Genomic DNA, 18569 nt, shown 5'->3' on the forward strand with positions numbered 1-18569 from the left:
CGCCAGGGCCTCCCCAGCCAAGGACCTCCCAGGAGCAGCCCGTCCACCACCCGCGCCAACCCCCAGCAGCCTGGCTGTAATGACCTGAACAACTTCCTGGGGCCAGCCCCCTCAGGACACCTCCCTGAGCTCAGGGCTCCCCAGGGCTTGACCCAGGTGGCCCGGGTCCTGAGCACCAGCCCTGTCTCCTACAGCCCGCCCCGGGGTTAAATGAGGGGACAGGACCTTGGCCCCAGCCGCCCAGCCACCTGGCGGGGATTTGGTCTCGGAGCCAAGAGCAGGCTTGCAGCCTTTCTCCCCACTTCCGGCTCAGCCCCAGGCCCCGCCTTGTCCCTTCAGCATCCTTCAGCTCCTTCCATCTTCTCTACCCCCCTCCCTCTGCCAGAAGTCTCCAGAAGTCGCCAGGCTGAGCAGCAAGCACAGGGTGGCCCCAGGGGGTCAGCCAGAGCGTTCCCTCCTGTGCCCACTGCTGGGGCAGAAGCTAGATGTCCAGGGGGACTCCCCAGCCACTGGGGTCGTCAGCCCTCAGCCCCTGCCTGCTCCTGGAGCCACATGGAAGGAAATGGCTTCCATTTCCCGCGGGGGAGGGGTCGGGGGAGGGGGCAGGGAGGGCCCGGTCCCGAACACGGCTCCTCCGGGAGCTGCGGCCTGGAACGAAGCCCTGCCTGACCACACAGCCCTGGGCCGGCATCTCCCACCCGCTGTCCCGGGGGTCCCCTGGGCCCTGGGCGATGAACCCAGAGTCCCTGTGTGCTCTGAACCCCTGGGAACAGGGGGAGTGGCCGAGCCCAAGACGGCTGACCCCCTGTCCGGCACACCGCGATCAGCTTCACTGCGAGCCCTGGGCTCCTGGCCCAGCCAGCCCCTGGGCACACGACCTAAGGCACCCCCAGGCCACCACCTTCCCAGCCCAGTCCATGGACCCGAGGCTCAGGAGGGTCACCATGGGAACCTGGGCAGGCAGGACCCCAGGCTCCACTCCCCGGGAACAGCGGCACCATGAGAGGCCAGGACCCTGCCAGGGCGGGGCCCGGGGCCTGGCTTGTGGGGGCCGCCGAGCCAGCACTTTGCCTGCCGCAGAGTGACCCAAGGCAGCCAGGGACCAGGGACGCAGGACAGGCCCGGGAGGATGGGCACAGCGAGGGGATGGATCTGGCTGCTTCCAGAAGGGGTGTCAGCAGCCCCCGGAAACTCCCAGGTCTCCTGCCAGTCACCCTGGGAAGATGGGAGTCTGGGGAGCCTCACCGTCATCCCACCCCCCAGCGACGCCCTGGGCCCACCTGTGCCAATACACCCAAGGCCGGGAGGCCTCTGTCCTCGCTGGGTGGGGGGCCCTGACCAGGTCCATGGGCCTTGCTGGGCCCCAGACATGCAAGCCGCCATCAGACCATCCGACCTGTGTGTACTGGGAACCAGCTGAGAGCCGAGTGCTGTGCTGGGCGCTGGGGGATCAGCGGTCAATCCCACAACCACAGGCCTGGCCTCTCGGAGCCTGGGTGCTGACAGGGCTCCCCTCCCACACTCGGCCTCCCAGCAGCCCTGCCGATCCGCCTCCCCTGGGCACCCCTCCCTCTGAGGCTGGCCGGACCAGCCTCCTCCCCTCCCCCACCAGCCACTCTGCACCCAGGGTCTTCCCTTAGCTCGGAAGGAAGCAGTTCACCCCTGCCCTGCAGCTCCCCAGGCCTGGGGGCCCCTGCCCTGCCTCCACGCAGCCCTCGCCCCCCACTGCCCCACTCCACCCTAACCAGGGCCACCTCCTCGCCGTCCACGCCCCCCAGGCCCCCACTCCCCTCTCCCAGTCACCTCGCTGCCACAGACACCATTCTCCTCTCCGGCACATTCTCTAGGACCCAGGTCAGAGGTCACCTTCTGGTCTACCGTCACTGTTGATGGATTACGGCTCCTGCTGTGGGCACCACAGGGCTTGGCTCAGTGATGGAGAAGGAAGCGAGCTTCCCCATTACAGCCACGAACATGACCAGTACAGTCAAAGCAATGGTTTTCCCAGTAGTCATGTATGGGTGTGAGAGCTGGACCATAAAGAAGGCGGAGCGCTGAAGAACTGATGCTTTCGAACCGTGGTGAAGACTCTTGAGAGTGCCTTGGACTGCAAGGAGATCCAACCAGTCCATCCTAAAGGAAATCAACCCTGAATATTCATTGGAAGGACTGATGCTGAAGCTGAAGCTTCAATATTTTGGCCACCTGATGCGAAGAGCTGACTCATTGGAAAAGACCCTGCTGCTGAGAAAGACTGAGGGCAGGAGGAGAAGGCGACGACAGAGGATGAGATGGTTGGATGGCATCATCAACTCAACAGACATGGATTTGAGCAAACTCCAGGCGATAGTGAAGGACAGGGAAGCCCGGTGTGCTGCAGCCCACGGGGTCACAAAGAGTCGGACACGACTGAGCGACTGGACCACAGCAACACAGCCAGTCTTGTTCCCCTGGCACAGGGGCTGCGTGGGCGCTGCTGGTGTGCAGAGTGAGCTCGGAATGCTGGGAGTCTGCCAGCTGATGGCGGGAGGGCTGGAGGGGGCGGGTGGTCCCTGAGCATCTAGGCCCATCACCTGGAGGGAGAAACTGAAGTCCAGAAAGAGGCAGGGTTGCCCACAAGGCTGCCTCAAGTCCATGGCACATGCTGACCCAACAGAGGTCTCAAGCTGGCAAGCTAGGGCCGCCTCCTCTCTGCTCAAGCTGGTGTCAGAGGAGAAAGGTTGGGGGCCAAGGGAGGGGAGGAAACTGAGGCCTTCTTGGCTCCCCACACCCAGTGGGAAATCATCCCCGCTGGCCCCAAATCTTAGGCAGCCCTCACTTGGACCCTCAGGACTCCTGGTCAGCAGACAGTGCTAACCAGCTGGGTTAGCTGGTTTCTCCACCCATGTGAGGTTACGGGCAGCGAAGTAGAGGGCAGGGGAGTCTGTGGCAGGCAGGAAGCCTACATCAGCAGGACGCCGTGAGAGGCAGCACAGAACCTGAGAGTCAGGCAGAGTGTGTGTGTGTGGCTCTTTGTAATCCCATGGGCTGTAGCTCCCCAGGCTCCTTTGTTCATGGGGGTTTTCCAGGCGAGAATCCTGGAGTGGGTTGCCATTTCCTTCTCCAAGGAGTCTTCCCGACCCAGGGCTTGAACCGGGGTCTCTTGCACCTCTTGTCTTGGCAGGCAGATTCTGTACCAGCTGAGCCACCAGGGAAGCCCAAGAGTCAAGCAGATTCAGCTTCAATCTGGGCTCAGCCCCACTGAGCATGACCTAGAGAGTTACTCCATGCTCTGACCTTCAGGTTTCTCCAAGTGGGGGCCCTTTCCTAGCTCCCCTTTCTGGCAGACCAGGAGGGAACAGATTCAGAGCAGGCCCCAGATGTGAGAGTAAGCCTTTCCGAGGAGCCCTGGTCCTGCAGAAGTGGAATGCGAAGCCCTGGTCCCCAGTCAGGGGCCCACGGAGCGGGTAGTGAAGGAATTCCCATTCAAAAGTGTTTTCCGTCTGTTTGGCAGCTTGGTTCACTGAGGGCCTACGTCCTGGCTCTGGATCCCTCGGCAGCCTTGGCAACACTGCCAGGTGCCACGGGAGGGTGAACCCAGCCCCCGCCCAGACTCCCGCCAGGGTCTGGCCCCTTTACGGCTCCAGTGGGCATGGCACTGGGTCTTTCCAGCACAAGGCATACCTCTGGCCCAGGAGGCACGTGGGGAAGGGTCGAGAGCAGGTGTGGCCTTGGTAAGTGGCTCCAGAAAGGGATGAAAGCCCACAGGTGTCCCTGGGCTGGAACCACCGGGACTGCTGACTTGGGCTTCTTCTGTTGATGCGGGGAGCTGTTCGCTGGGCAGGGCCAAGCCCCCGGGGCCTGCTCTGGGCCGCTGTCAGGCTTTAGGGTCCGTGGCTGCAGTGGCTACTGCAGAGCTGCAGTGTCCTCCACTCACAGCCTCAGACAGAGCCTTTCTGGCGTCCCGGGCACCTCAGAGGCCACCTGCTCCAGCCCAAGGCTGGGCGAGGCTTCGGTGGGCAGGGTGCCAAGCCTCAGTCGGTGCTCCACTGCTAAGGCTGTGAGATGACCTGCCGGGGGCCTCAGCAGCCCATCCACAGAGCAGGTTGGCCATGCCACGTGGCTGACTCGCACAGAGGGCCAGGAGTGCTGGCTTCCTTCCAGGCGAGGCCTCTCCCTGTCATCCCTGAGCCTCCCTCTTACATCTGCTTGTATGCCTCCAGGGCCAGAGAGCTCACTGCCTCCATGCCAAGCGCGGGGCTGGCCCAGAAGGTGTGGATGCCCTGGGTGGGAGGCCGGACTGGGAGCGGGTGCCTGAGCGAGTGCAGCGGCTCCTCCGTGAGGGAGACGGGGAAGATGGGGAGGGAAGAGCGCACACCTGTGCCCACCCCCCTCTCCCGCCGGTCAGCCTGGGGGGAGGCCCCCACCCCAAGCCAGGGAAGGAGGACAAACGCTGGTTTTGTCCTTGGCCAGCGGGCGGCCCGCGCCACACAATGACCCTTTCATCAGGCTGAGGGAGCCCTGGGCCCGGGTTTCATCTGACAAGGGAGGGCGCCGGGCTCCCGTCCCCTTGCTGGGAGGGTGGGGGGGAGCGAAGCCCCATCTGAGCCGGACCCAGGGCCCTGCAATGTGGAGGCCTCAAGAGTCAGCTGAAGCCCCGCTATTGGCCCCTGGGGGAGCGGGGCCCACAAGGTGAGGGGCTGCCCACAGGCCGCATGGAATAGCCTGCTCTGGGTACCCCGATCCTGAGCTGACAGGGCGCCCACCTCTCCACAGTCAAGACCCCCATCCCCCACCCCCACCCCTGCTCCAGAGCATCCCCAGCAGCAGCTCACCCTGGGGCCCCAGAGCTGCTGGGCTCCTCTCCTTATTGGACCAGAGCTGGCAGGGCTGTCATCCTGGGGCCTGGGTGACCTGAGCAAAGGGTCTCTCTACTGGACCCTGGCATTCGTGTCTTCCCACCTCAGGAGGACACCATGAGGCTCCCTGGAGAGAAACCCAGGGTGAATGTGTTTGACAGTGAGTATTGTTCCTTCTTCTGGGAGTCTCTCTCATGCTCCTGTTTAGTCCGGGCAACTCCTATCCATCCCTCAAAACTCTGTCTACATGTCACCTCCTCCAGGAAGCCCTCAGAGATACCCTAGAGAGTTCATTACTCTCTCCTGAACAATTACAGCCACAGGGCTCCCCCCCTGTCATGGGTGGGCAGCCTCTCTGCTCCTAATAACTGCAAATGGCCCCATCTTCTGAGCACTAACTATATACCAGATACCCAGCTGAGCACATCCTTGCATTTGCTTGTTGAATTCTTACACTCCTCTGAATTAATGTTCCCCTGCCCCTCACTGTACAGAGGACATAGCTGAGGTTATGGGATGCACCCAGGCAATAACAGAGCTGTGAGCCCGGTATCTGGGTCACTATCAGGCCCCTTGGTCTCATAAGGACCAACAGGGACACCTGGTCAGAAAATGGGCCCTTCTCCTGTGGGCCTCAGTACACCGCTGCAGGGCCTAATGCGGCCCCAGGAGGAAGCGTGTGGGAGACCCTCCTTCCCCTGCCGACCCTCCACCCCACACACAGGGGTCGAAGGAGCCATGTCAAAATGCACACTCCCCCTGTAGTGGCTGCAGAGCCTCACGCACATGTCATCGGTGTCTTGAAGTTCTCTGCGATCAAAGTGCCTCTATTTGTGTATCTTGAGCTGGGGTCCCTTGGGGGCTGAGATTTCGTCGGGATCCCCGGCTCCCACTGCCTGTGTGCACACCCTTCTCCAGAGTCACAGGTACTTTTGAATCCCAGTGGTGTGTGGGCCTGACCTGAGCCTGTGAAGCAACCGACGACAACAAGCAGACTGAGGCCCAGAGGCCACCCAGCAGCATTCCTCCCGCACCTGGACAGACACGGTCCCCCTGGCTGCGAGCTGCTCCTCCTGAACCCCTTCTGCCCCTGCCTGGGCTGGTGATGCCCCGGGAGTGGGCCTGATCCAGCAACCCCCACCCCCCAGGGCCATGCCCACAGGGCCTCTGGGTCTGCGGTTGGCACCACCAGTAAAGCCACAGGGGCAGAGCCGGGAAGAGGCCAGTTTGGCAAGGCAGCGGTGAGCGCCCCTCACCCCCCGCAGCCAGGTGGTCGGTGAGTAATTGCCCCGTCACCATGACTCACCCAGTTCCCCAGAGCGGGCGGTCACCATGAGAAACTCCTACCGGAAGGTCTGGGGGGGATCGCTGCAGCCAACCCCCGCATCTGGGAGCAGGAGGCCGAGGCCGCAAGGGACCTGCCTGGGACGGCAGGCCAGCCTCGTCCTGGCACGAGGCCTCGGCCAGGCCCCCCTACCAGCCCTCCCCTCAGCCTGGGGTCTCCCACCTGCCCTCCCAGAGGCCCTGCGGACCCCCACGGGCCCCGAGAGCGCCTGTCCTGATGATACGGGAGAGCAGCAGCTGCCTGGTTGGCTGGCCGGGCCGAGCTCAGAGTCCGGCAGGGGCTCAGGGCTCTTCCAGGCCAGCACACCCGTCCGACCAGATCAGTGGCAGGAGCCCAGGCATGCATCTGGGATTCGCTGCGCGCGGACCACAGCCCGGGACGGGGAGCTGGGAGAGCAGCCCAGATGAAAGGGGCAGGATCAATTGTCCGCCAGTGCTTGTGATCCCAGCCATGGATGCCTTCTGGAAAGTTCTCTGGAGCAGAAAGACGCCTCCACCCAGGGCCCCTCCTGCCCCTGGCATCTGCGGATCCCGCAGTGCTAACCTTATCGCTGACCCTCAACACTGATGGAAGCCCTTTGCACCGCGGCACCTCACCTGCAGCCTCACCTGCATTTAGGCCAGGACTGTAGACACCCCGCAGCGTCTTCTCACACACTCACCTTCGTTTGCATTACTGAGGCCCTGCTCCCACCCCGTGGCGTCTCACACTCCTAACTCTAATCCAAGTCAGCCCAGTGCCCACCAGCAGGTGGGGAAACCCCAGGGATGCGGGAGCCTCCCTGGTTCACTCTTGGGAACCGTGGGGTTAGTTTCTGCTTCAGCAACCCCCACCCCCCGGTGCTGAAGACCAGCACCCCACTGGGGTGGGGGTGCTGAAGGCAGGGCGGGGGGGCAGAGTCTGTCTGACTGCCCTCCCCACCACCACCCACCCCAGACCCCAGCACTAGCCCAGGAATGTTCCAGAAAGCTGTCGCTGGAGGAGAATTTCTGCCAACAAAGCTGGCAGCGCACACTCTGAAGTGTGTGGAGTGAGCCTCTGTGGGCACAGATGGTCCTCACTGCAGGCCTGGATCTGGGGTGCCAACCCCAGTGGAAAACTCTGGGTCTGTGGAGGAACACTGGCCACCACCTGCCCCTGAGCCCCTCAGCTGCGGCCTGGGCATTCCACTCTCATCAGCTCCTGAAACCGAGGACCAACCCCCTCCTCCCTGCTTCTTGCTCCAAACCACCCTGGGAGGACTCCTGGTTTCCCATCCCTGGACACCACCGCCCCATCAACGCCAGACCTCAGCCAGCTGGCCCCGAAAGTGATCTGTTAAGCAGAGTAGCTGCTGATTCTCCAGCAAGGCTTAAGACAGACTGCGGGGGGTTCTGGGGAGCAGGAACCGTCTCCACCTCCCACCTCTGAGAACCAGGGCCTGAGATTTCAAGACCTCCCCGAGTTTACCCCTATTCCCGGAGGGACGCCAGAAGCAGGACTCTCTGGCCTGGCACTTTGCTAGCCTGAGTCCCCGACAATCAGTCGGTCCCCACCCGGCTCTGCGCCCTGCCCCCCTCCCCGCTCCAGGCGATGCCTCCGCAGCCAGCCGGGGCTGCCCGCCGGGCCTGGAGCGCTCTCTGCGCCGGGACCTTGTAATTATGTCCCACAGCCCGGGAAACCGCGGGCCTCGCAGCATCTGGCTGCGGTTGCGAACTTTTGTTTCAAGATGCGCGACTATTTATAGAAGGAAAACTGGTAGGATAGTAATTTCCTAGGAGCTTGAGGAGAAATTGGCTGCGTCTCTATTAAAAGGGGGTGGGGGCGCGGCGATTTATTAGGACTGCGGCCGCGCGGGGGGCGGGGGTGGCACACGGAGCGGGAAGGCAGCGGCTGCCCCCTCCGGCCGCGTTAGGCGACCCCGGACGTGGCCCGCGTGTAAAGGAGAGGGAGGGGGAGGGGAGGCAGCACTGGCCCTGAGGTTTAATCAGTAGCATCCAGCTTCAGTTTCCCCAAACGGCGGTTCCATAAATCAAACGTCTTTTTTAAATCGGAGGCCAGGGCATATGCGTCCCATTAGGGAATCCGGCGAAGCCACCGCTGCGCCGACGCGCCCCTCCGCTCCGTGGGCCCTGTCGGGCCCTGCCCGGAGCTTCCCGAGCTCGGCGGGCGCTGCCCGGCCCGACGCGCACGCGGGCCCACGCGCCTCGCGCTGCCTTGCCCGGAACAGCCGGGCGCACCTCGGCCGGCCGCGCGCTGGCACTGCGCGCCCCGCCTCGCCCCTGGTGAGGGTCCGGCCGCTCGCCGCGGCAGGAAGCCGCGCGAAACCTCGGCAAACTTGGGGGACGGCTTGGGTGCTGTCTGGTGGGACGCGCTGTGCACGTGTGCGCCAATGTGCACGCGGGGCAACGGGCGTGTGCGTTCGGCTCTCTCGAGGGTGGCGCGGCCATGCGGGCCGCGTGGGTTTATCTAGGAGGGGGACCTTGCTGGTCCAGGACTTCGGCTGGGACGCGACGGGGATCTTCGCGTTGCCCGCGCGCCCTCCGGACCTCGCGCTCGCGCTCGGTGCGCGCAGTCGGTCTACCGGCGCCGTCAGGCCTCCAGCGGGCCGCCCTTTCTCTGACCTCAAAGCCAGAACCTCTCACTGCCTCAGCCGCCCCCCTAGTTCCCCAACCTTGGCGGCTGACCCCGGCGAGGAGACCCAAAGTATCCCGGCTCCCGCGCGTGCCGGGCACCCGGCGCCCCGCCCCGGGACCTCACCGCGGTGTTCCCCGCGAGCCCAGCTCCGCCGCCGGAAGCCCAGGAGGCGGGCCCGCCCGCCCGCCCCGCGTGCGGCCCGCGGCACTCACAGGTAGCTGCCGCTGGACAGGATGAGAAAGAGCTGCGGGCAGTACACGGAGAGCAGCGCGCTGCGCGGCGACAGCAGGAGCATGGTGGGCCGGCGCTCCCGGCGGGGCCGCGCAGGCCCCGCGGGCAGAGCGCGGGGGCCGGCTGGGGCCGGGGTCTCCGCGGCCCTCCCCAAGACAGGGCGGCGGAACCGGGCGCTAGGGACCCGAGCGCGCGGGCCCCGGCGCAGCGGTCGCCCGTGCCCCGCCTCCAGGGCCTCGCATCTCGCCGGGGCTGGGGCTGCTGCGCGCGCTGAGGCTGGAGGGCCCGGTGGGGGCGCGGGCCGTGGGCGGCGGGTGCGCCTCGGCCGCCGTCCGGCCCTCCGTCCGTCGATCGGTCGGAACCAGCTCTGTCGCTCGCTCAGCCTCACGTCTTCAAGTCTCCTGAGGCGCCCAGCTGCCATTGGACGGGCCACCCCTACATCCGCCTCCTCCGCGGGCGGGTTTTTTTAAAGGGGAGGCTGACCGAAGCGTGCGGCGGGAGCCGCCTCCAGGGCTTGCCCAAACCACCCCGGCTCGGACAGCTCCCCCACAGACTTCGGCGAGCCCCACCGTTCTGGTCCGCTCTGGAGGGCGCATCTGGGGGGCAGGCATGGCGGGCTAACCGCGCGGGGGCATGCGCTCCTCTGGGGTGTTGTGCGAGCTCTGTGCTCCTGTGTGCGTGCGCGTGCCTGCATATGCCTGTGCGTGCCTGCGGCGGCGTGGGCGCGTCTGCGAGGGTGCAGGTGTGTTCGCTGCGCCTCTGCCTGCGTGCGCCCCTGGTCTGGGGAGACTGGCTTTGGTCGCAGACGCTCACTGCCATGGCCAACCGGGCCCAGCGTGGCAGGGCTCACCTGTGCGCCAGCGCACCGGTATCTCCGCAGGCTCCGGCCTCCGAGCCTCTTTGGAAAGCCTGACAATGGAAACACATCCCCAAACAAGTGCACAGAAGCCCCCAACCCTGGCTTCCTCTACCTCACTCTTTTGCCCTCCTCTGAGGAGTTGGTTGGGGCAGGTGTGGGGTGGAGCCAACCGAGGAGAACACCCTTTTCTGAACTTCCAGTGTTTGGTGTTTTTTTTTTAAAGCCCCAAACAAAAAGATTTTGAGTCCCATCTCCTATTGTCTGCCCAGCTGGAGCTGCATATGAATGTCTCTCGATGCCGTGTAGATCACTTAAGCAGGAGTTAAGGCACAAAGAGGGACAAGGACAAGAAAAGAGAGGCCTGTGCAGTGGGGCCAGTGGTCCCAGAGGTAGTAGGTTTTCTGGCTTCTAGAGCTGGCATGGTGACTTGTCCCCAACACCCAGGAGGAGGGGGCCGCCTCCTCAACCTTCATCCCTCTGGGCCCTTCTGCCTCTCCTGAACCCCAAGAGCATGGGGAGGGCAGGAAGCAAGGTTGCTCCTGAGACTTCCCGACCCCAGTTCCAGGGGGCAGAGGGTGCCTGGACCCCAGGTGGCTCCGTCCAGCCCCGGCTTGGCTTCCTCCAGGGCGGCATCCTACAGGTTGCTCAGTTGCAGTCATTTGTTTTGAAACTGCCTGAAATCCAAGGCACGTCCAGGGACTGAGCCTCTCCCCTCCTGCCGGCCCAGAGGCTCCCCGGGGCTGCACGTCTGCACTGGCATCGGGGCTGTGAGGCGTGTGTGTGTGTGTGTGTGTGTGTGTGTGTGTGTGTGTGTGTGTGTGTGCGTGCACACATACACATGTCGAGTGGGGGTGAGGGATGCTTCCCTGAACATTGATAAACATGGGGGTACAGGCTGGGGGAGGCGGCTGTGATCACGGAGTAGTCCCCCCAATACACACGATCTCAGATATTTACTTGGAACTCATGTGACCCTAAAACCCACACTCCTGAGATTCGTGGTCCTGGAGGAGTCCCCGGGTGCCTGCGGTGGCTGTGATGTCATTAACAACAGGAAAGTGTTGACTTGATTGGGACCTCTTCCACCCCCAGAGCGAAGGTGCCTCCCCACTCCGGGACTGACCTTCCCAGGGCCCAGGGCAGGAGGTGCGAGTGTTACCCCAAGTTTCAGATGAGGGAAGGTGAACTGGCAGGTGAAAGAGCTCGCCCAAAGCCACCCAGTGAGGTGTGACGGGGGAGGAACCCCAGACCTTTCCTTGGGCACTAGGCTTCAGGTCCTCGAGCCCCTTAGGCCACATCTGGCCCAGCTGCCCCTCTCCCCATCTCGCGCATCCCCCTCCCTCTGCAATGCGGGCACCATCGATGCCATGGGGGCAGGGCTGAGTCCCCTCCCCCTGGCAGGCCCCAGGGTGACTCTCTGGCTTACTGGATGTGCTTCCACAGGGGCGTATTGGGACTGGTCTGGGCGAGTGTATGTTTTAAGGGGGACGCCAAGGGGAGGAGTTCCCCTCCAGGGCTCCTTGGTGCCGGGGAGGACAGAGCTGGGGCCCGCCCCTGGCTGTCTCACGCACTCCCAGGGAGGCTGGCACAGGTGCCTGGGTGCACAGACTGGTCTTACTCCCTGGGTTCTCTGCACGGACACCAGCTGCCATCCTGTCCAGGGTGGCCAGAGCTTCAGTCCCATTGCCAGAGGGGAGAGGGGGGCTCAGGAAGGACTAGGGGTGGGGGGGACCCTGGCCCCAGCTCTGGGAGCTCAGGCTGGGCACTCCCCTTCAGCTTCTTCCACTGTCCTGCGCTGGGGAGGTGGCGGTGGGTTCACAGAGCCCTTCCCGCAGCTGGGGGAGGGGTGCTTTCAGATGACCCTCGCTGAGGAGTGGGTGTTAGGGGCACTGTCGGGGTGCCTGTCCCGGCTGCCTCTCACCCTTGCAGACAGTGGCTTGGCCTCCCTTGCCCCATCGCTTCCCAGTCTTTACTGAGAAGAGGGAAGGCACCCACCTGCAGGGCCACCAGAAAGCCACAAGGCCTGAGTGCTGAGGACCAGGCAGCAGAAGGCAGGACCCGCGGGGGGTTGCCTATTATTTACAGGGCCCAGCAGCAGTAATCCCAGGGGCTGCCTACCCGGGGGGTCGGGAAAACAGCGCCTCTTCCCCGCCCCCCACCCGAGTACAGTCAGTGCCCTGCGCGCTCACCACCCATAAACAAACACCCAGGGACACAGCCTGCACACAGACCCACGATAAACAGAGCCACCAGCAGCCGCAGGCACGCCCGCCCAGGCCTGCAGCGCTGAGGCTGGGGCAGGAAGCCTCCAGGCTGCCTCTGTGGCCACTGGCCTCGGTCCCTACCGGCTCCCGGGCCTCGGTTTCTCCATCCGTAAAATGGCAGAGGAGGCGACGGACCGAGGGCGATGGATGAAATGGCTCTCAGGCCTGCTTCTACCTCTCCGCCTGGGAGGCCGCTGCGCGGCCGGCCCTGCCTCGGGGCTGTTCACTGGCTTCGCCCGCCGCCGGACCGGCCTGCCTTCCCGCCTTTGGCGGCGCACAGTAGGCTCGCAGCGCGCGTCCGGGCGATGGAGGTACACCGCGCCCCCGTCGCAGTCATCCTGCGCGCCCCCCACCCCGCCCCCGACTTCGAGCGAGGCCGAGACAGATTCTGTCTAAAGGAGATCGCAGCTCAACAGGTAAGGACTCGGCTGGCTTCAGGAATGTGGAAATACGACTCGGAGCAGCTACTGCAGCGAGCGCGGCCCGCCGGGCGCCCGCCCGCCCGCCCGCCGGGCCGCGCGAGGGGGAGCGCGGCGAGAGGGGGCCCGGCCAGGGGCCCGGCCGAGGGCCCGGGGCGGGCGGGGCCCGGACGGAGCCCGAGGCGGCCCGGCCGCCCGCGCGGCCCGTTTCGAGCCAGCCCGACGAGTTGTCAAGGTAATTTCAACACGTCCGCGTGATGGATAGAGACGAAGTGCCGTGGCGGGTGCCCTGGCCTGCGCGCTCGCTCCTGGGGGGTGCTCCCCCCTCCCGCCCGGGGCCCTCGGCAGCCCGAAGCCCCCCGCCCCCGCCCCGGCGCGCCCTCCGGGCGGCGAGCGCTCGGCCCGGGCTCCGCGCCCAGCGCAGCCCGGGGGAGGGAAGGCGCGTCCCACCCCCGGGGCCTGGAGCCCAAACAGGTGAAAGTACGCGCCGGGCACGCTCGCCGCTACCCGCGAGCCTGGCAGCCCGCGCGTCCGGCTCTCCCTGCCCCAGCCCTGGGCTGGGCGCCCCTCGCGAGTACCCGCCGCTCAAGGGGCTCAGCGGCGTCTCCGCCGGGCCGGGCTGCGGGTTCAACTCACAGGCCAGCCTGGGATCCCCGAGAGCTGCCCGTGCCCCCCTCCGGTCCCCACGGGGAGCCCTGGAGGCGGCTCCCACCGGCTGCTCCCGTCCTGGGCTCCCGCCCCTGCCCACAGGGCTACTCACCCGAGCTTCACGTAGAGAACGCCAAAGCAGAGAAACACGTAGAAAATCCACTTGCGAAAGTTTCTGTGCATGATCCAGGGAGGGGGGCTGCGCCATAGACCGCGGCGGCCGGAGGGGACGCGCGGGCCGGGCGAGGGACGGGCAGGAGCGGGGGGCTTCGGTGGACAGCGCTCAGCCGGCGCTGCGGCTCCGGCGGCCGGCGACGCGCGGGCACTGGGCGCGCGCTGCCACCATGGTGAGCCCGGGCCGCCGCCGCCGCCGTGTGCGCCTGTGGGAGTGACCTGGGACGGGGGCTGCAACCTCGGAGCCGGGCTGTGACCGCGGGGCCCCGGGAGCGCCGGCGGGGGCCGGGGCCCGAGCGCGGCGGGCGGGCGGGCGCTGCCTCCGCTGGGCGCAGCCGCCTGGGGCCGTGCGCGCCTCGCCGAGCGCCGCGGCGGCCAATGTGTCCGCACTTGTCGGCCTCCCCAGGTGACTCGCGGCCCCGGCCAGCGAGCTGCGAGCGAGCGAGCGCGCCCCAGGTAGGAGGACCCGCCTCCCGCCCGCCCTCCTCGCTCGCCGCGCGCTCTCTCTCCCTCGCTCCCGGCCTCTCCCCTCCCTTTTCTCCTCCCTCCCCCGTGACACACGAACGCATCTCTCCCCCGGAACCCCCTCCCCAGGCCGGCTCCCTTCCGATCGCTGAGCCCAGACTGGGAGGGAAGAAGGGGGTTGGGTGCGCGGGGAGGGGGGGTTCGCCGGGGAGGGCGCTGCACCGAAAAGACACCTGCGGAGGGGCTGGCGGCTCCTCTGCGCCCGCGAGGGCGCAGGAGTGGCCCCGTCGGGCGGTGTAGCCACTCGGCTTCCAGCTTCTAGAGAGGAAGGGAGAGACCACCCATACCCATCCCCGTTCTGGGCACGTTTCCCCTACCCCTCAGAAATTACCCCGTTTGGGGTCCCCCCGGACCACGCCCTTCACACAGGCATTTCTGCCAGCCCCCGAGGACCTCAATCAGAGCCCCTCTTCCAGCCCCCGGGTCCCCACACCTGTCAGGACCGCTGCCGGCGGCGCTTACTGAGAGCAGGGGCAGGAAACGGCCAGACAGGCCTGGCCAGATGCAAGAGACTGCCTCTGTGGCCTCCTTGGGAAGCCGTCTGGCTGAGCACCGCGGTGGAGACGGATGGAAGGACGCTGGGGCGGGTCCCTTGGCTCTGTGGGAGGCCCCCACCCCAAGGGTCGCCTGCTTGCTCTCCCCATCAGCTCCGAACTCCTCGGTCTGCACCTTCTCTTCTGCAGTGCCCAGAGTGCAAGGTCAGAACCAGCGTGGTGCCTCGCACACCAGAGCATCTGACTTGGCTCGGTGCCGGCCAGCGGGTACCTGGGTGGGCACAGGGCCTGCCTTTGGCTGAAGCTCTGTCTGGAGAGGGCTGGTCCGTGGCCCTCTGCCTAAGCACTGCCCTGGGCAGACGCCTGTCCTGCTCGGGTGTACAGACCTGGACTCCTCTTGGGCGAAAATATGAAACTGGGACGTACTTAGTTTCAGAAGACCAGCAGAGGCCTGAAACCTGCCGGGGTGGCTGCCGGCGTGCAGGCGTGGGCAGGGGCAGCGTGTTGCTTCCAGCCAGCCTGGGTCCCACCTAGCCTACCCACCCCCACTTTGAAGGCTCCGCTCCCTCCACCCTGCTGTGCGACCCCCTGCTCCTGATCCCCTCTTAATCCTTGCAAATCCCCTGAACCTTTGCCACCACCCAGGCGCGGGCCATTCCTCGGCCTCTGATCGGGACGCTGGTGCAGCTGAGCGGAGCCGGCAAACGGAGCGTTCACAGATAGATGAGAGGGACACTAAACAGCCTCACAGGCAGGGAAACTGAGGCACAGAAAAAGAGACATGACTATAGCAGCCTCACCCCCAAGTGTTCTCTGCGTCCCAGCGCCCCAGATGTCACCCCATTTCACGGAATGGGAAGCTGAGGCCTGGAAACCGGAGGGTCGGGCCGAGACCTAGCTGCCGGTGGCTGGAGCGGAGCCGGGATTGGGCCGGCTGGGGCGCGCGGGCCGATGCTGCCACCCGGCGGCGACGTGAGGACGCGAGGCTGCAGGCTCTCCACGACCGGGATGGGAGGGGATGTCGCGGGACGCTGGGCCACGCGGGGCCCCGGGACTGCGAGGCGGACAGCGTGGCCCATCTGGGCACAGATTCCGGGGGCCACCTTGCCCCCAGCCTCAGTCTCCGCTTCCTATAACGGGGCGAATCCCGGGGACCTGCGGAGTATGTCGGGACTTCGATAAAAGACCGCCCCCACCTCCTGCAGTGGTCGCCTCCACCCGGCCTGGAGCCTCGGCGACCGCCCAAACCCCATGCCTCGTGAACCCCGGCCCCCGACCTCGATCCGCTCCGCGGTCGCGCAAGGAGGCCTCCGAGGTCGGGCAGGCTCCCGGACAAGCCGGGCGTGGTGGGGCCGGGAGAGGAGGGGGTGACAGCCGGCGGGTGGGACCGCTCGGCTAGTCTGCCCCTTCTGCCTGCTGCTCCTGGCCTCCGTTTCCCTGGGAGAACTGGGCGCAGAGCGCGCCTCTCGGGACTCGGGTACCGCTGCGCAGCGTCGTGCTGCCCCCTGCTGGCCGCGGGGCCGAATGTCGGCAGAGCAGGTACCTGTGGGCGGCTTCCAGGCCCACCCGTGTGGGGTCCGGTTTCTTGTTGGAATCTCCAAGGGGATTCCTGAATAGCTCCATGGTTGGCGGAAGTCTAGTGTGGAAGAGCTCTATGAATCCCTCTCCGTGTGTCTGTGCGTACACACACACAGAGGCCGCATGCTTGAGGTCCCTTCCCGGCCTGGGTCCCTGGGGTCCATTCCAAAGGCTCTCAGGTCTGAAGATACAGGCAGTTACCTGCCTCCTCCAGCCCCATCCCTCCTCCCCCACCCCTCCTCCCAAGTGGGTTTGTAGCTCTAGACATCCTGAGCAAGGTGGTGGCCCGGGTCTGGCTCCAAGTGTCCCTCACCTGTTTGGGGTGGGGGAACGATTGGCTGATGGCAGACGAGGTGCTCCTGCCAGGAAAGGGGTTCTGGCACTTGACGAACGTGGAGACATGCCGATGCCCAAAGGTCGCGTTATCCAGAATCAGGGTGCCCTAGGGATCACAGATGGGTCTCAGGCACCTTAGTGGGGCTCAGTGGCCTCAGCCCCTCTTCCCTGTGTGGCCTCAGGCAAAGCGCTCAAGCTCTGCAACCTGGGTTTCCTCATGGCTACATGAGGCCAGCAATACCACTCACACCGTGTGGGGTTCTGACATTTGACTGAGTTAACCCGCATGAAGGGGGCTGGCATTTCTGGCCCCTGCCTGCCCCTCAACTCCATCACACACGTGAGCAGCCTCCTCCCCCTTCTGCCTTCTACTACTTTAACGCACCGAGCTAGGTCACCCCAGGGCCCTTGCGCATGCTGTCTCCTCTGGCACAGCGCTCTTTCCCCTGGTTCTAGGTGGCTTTAGCATGAGCGTCCCGCATCGGGGGGCGGGGGGCTCACGTTCCTCCCGTGAAATGTACTCACTGGTGCTCTCTGTCACAACTTTGCTATTCCTGTTGTGACAAAGGGGGCTAAATGTCATGATTTGTTTCCTGACTATTCCTCAGGGCCTCCCTGATGGCTCAGTGGTGAAGTGTCTGCCTGCCAATGCGGGAGACCTGGGCTTGATCCCTGGGTCGGGAAGACCCCCTGGAGAAGGGAATGGCCACCCACTCCAGTGTTCTCGCCTGGAGACGCTCATGGGCAGAGGCGCCTGGTGGGCTACAGTCCCTGTTGTTGCCGTTGTCCAATCTCCGGGTCGTGTCCGACTCCTTGTGACCCCACGGACTGCAGCACGCAGGCTTCCCTGTCCTTCACTATCTCCCAGACTTTGCTCAAACTGATGTCCATTGAGTTGGTGATGTCCATTGAGTTGGTGATGCTGTGGGGTCGCAAAAGAGTCAAGCGCCACTTAGTGGCTGAACAGCAACAGGTTCTCACGGGGGACCATCTCCACCTCTGCTCTGGGTCCTGCCCTGTTCCCGAGAGAAGAGGGAACCTGGCACATAGCGCAGGTTCTATGAGCAGCTATGGAATAAGTGACCGTCCAGGAGGCAGCTGCCTCCACGGCTGCAGAGCGGGGACCGAGCACCGGCGCCTCTGAGCCTCGAGCCTGCCTTCTCCTGCCCCGACTGCACCCCGTTCTTGCGCACATCCTCCTGCCTCATCCTTGCATCTTGCACTGGCTTCACTCGTGTTTCCTGAACCCCAGCAACTCCAGCTGAGGTGGCAGCGAGCGTGTGCTGGACCCCGTCTAGATAAGCAGTGAGAGGACTCTACGCCCAAGAAGGATCTGATGTGCCCCTGCTAGCTTTGAAGACGGAAGGAACTTCATGGTGAGAAATTCAGGCAGCCTCTATGAGCTGAGAGTCTTAGAACTGGAGAAAGAAGAGAGGCTGAAGCCCCATCTATAGGAGGAAGGCCCCTTGGGCTAGATGAGGTTGAGAGAAAAGGAGCTGCGACCTTCAAGGCTGACAGAGGGAGGGGGCAGGACTAGAGGTTGGCATCGGGAAGATGTTCGGGCCAGTCCTTGGAGAGTTACATGGACGTGATCTGTCACATGGAAGTCCATCCAGTATCTGAGGATTGCCATCATGCAGGAGAATGCCGCATGCTTGCCCAGGCGGAGGAGAGGCTGTTAGGTTGACCAGCTGTCCTGGCTTGCCCAGGACAGAGTGGGGTCCCCAAGATGAGAGATTTTCAGTTCTAAAACCAGATAATTCCAGGCAAACTGGGCCGAGTCGGTGGCCTTCACCAGAGCACTTCCTTTTCTCATTGCTGTGGACTAAGAGCCTCCGTCAGCACCTGCTAGGACATCCTTACATTTCCTCGTGGGGGCCCAGCCCCTTTCACTCCCTCTCCAAATTTCCCCATGCAAACACCTTCTTTTCACTCTTTTCAAAGTTCCATAGTCATCAGAAGTCCCACAGGACGGAGGCTGGAGACAGGGATGGACAGTGAGTATGGAAAGAAAAGTCCCTGTATCAGAACTCGGATGGGAGCAGACAGTTGAGAAAATAACCGCCATTGATTTACACAACTTGCAGAAAGCAAGGAAAGCCACACTCAGAGGCAAATGTGTTGCTTTCATCACTAAAAGGAAAGATGAAAATAAGTGAACCGAGTATTGAGATTAAGAATTTTTATAAGTAATGCATTAGTCCAGGATTTAGCAATTAAAAAAAAAAAAAAGGCCAGGTAG

The 18569-nt window shown here is 64.4% G+C and overlaps 1 protein-coding gene across 1 annotated transcript in view; it reads right to left on the bottom strand.

Moving 5' to 3' along the window:
• Positions 1 to 9094, bottom strand: part of WNT7B (Wnt family member 7B) — a 47103-nt gene extending 38009 nt beyond the window's left edge. The window contains exon 1 of the mRNA XM_052641267.1: positions 9012 to 9094. Coding sequence (XP_052497227.1) covers positions 9012 to 9094 — 83 coding nt within the window. The remainder of the gene's footprint in view (positions 1 to 9011) is intronic.
• Positions 9095 to 18569: the final 9475 nt, after the last annotated feature.

The sequence above is a fragment of the Budorcas taxicolor genome, chromosome 5, assembly GCF_023091745.1.
Source record: "Budorcas taxicolor isolate Tak-1 chromosome 5, Takin1.1, whole genome shotgun sequence".
Lineage (NCBI taxonomy): Eukaryota > Metazoa > Chordata > Mammalia > Artiodactyla > Bovidae > Budorcas > Budorcas taxicolor.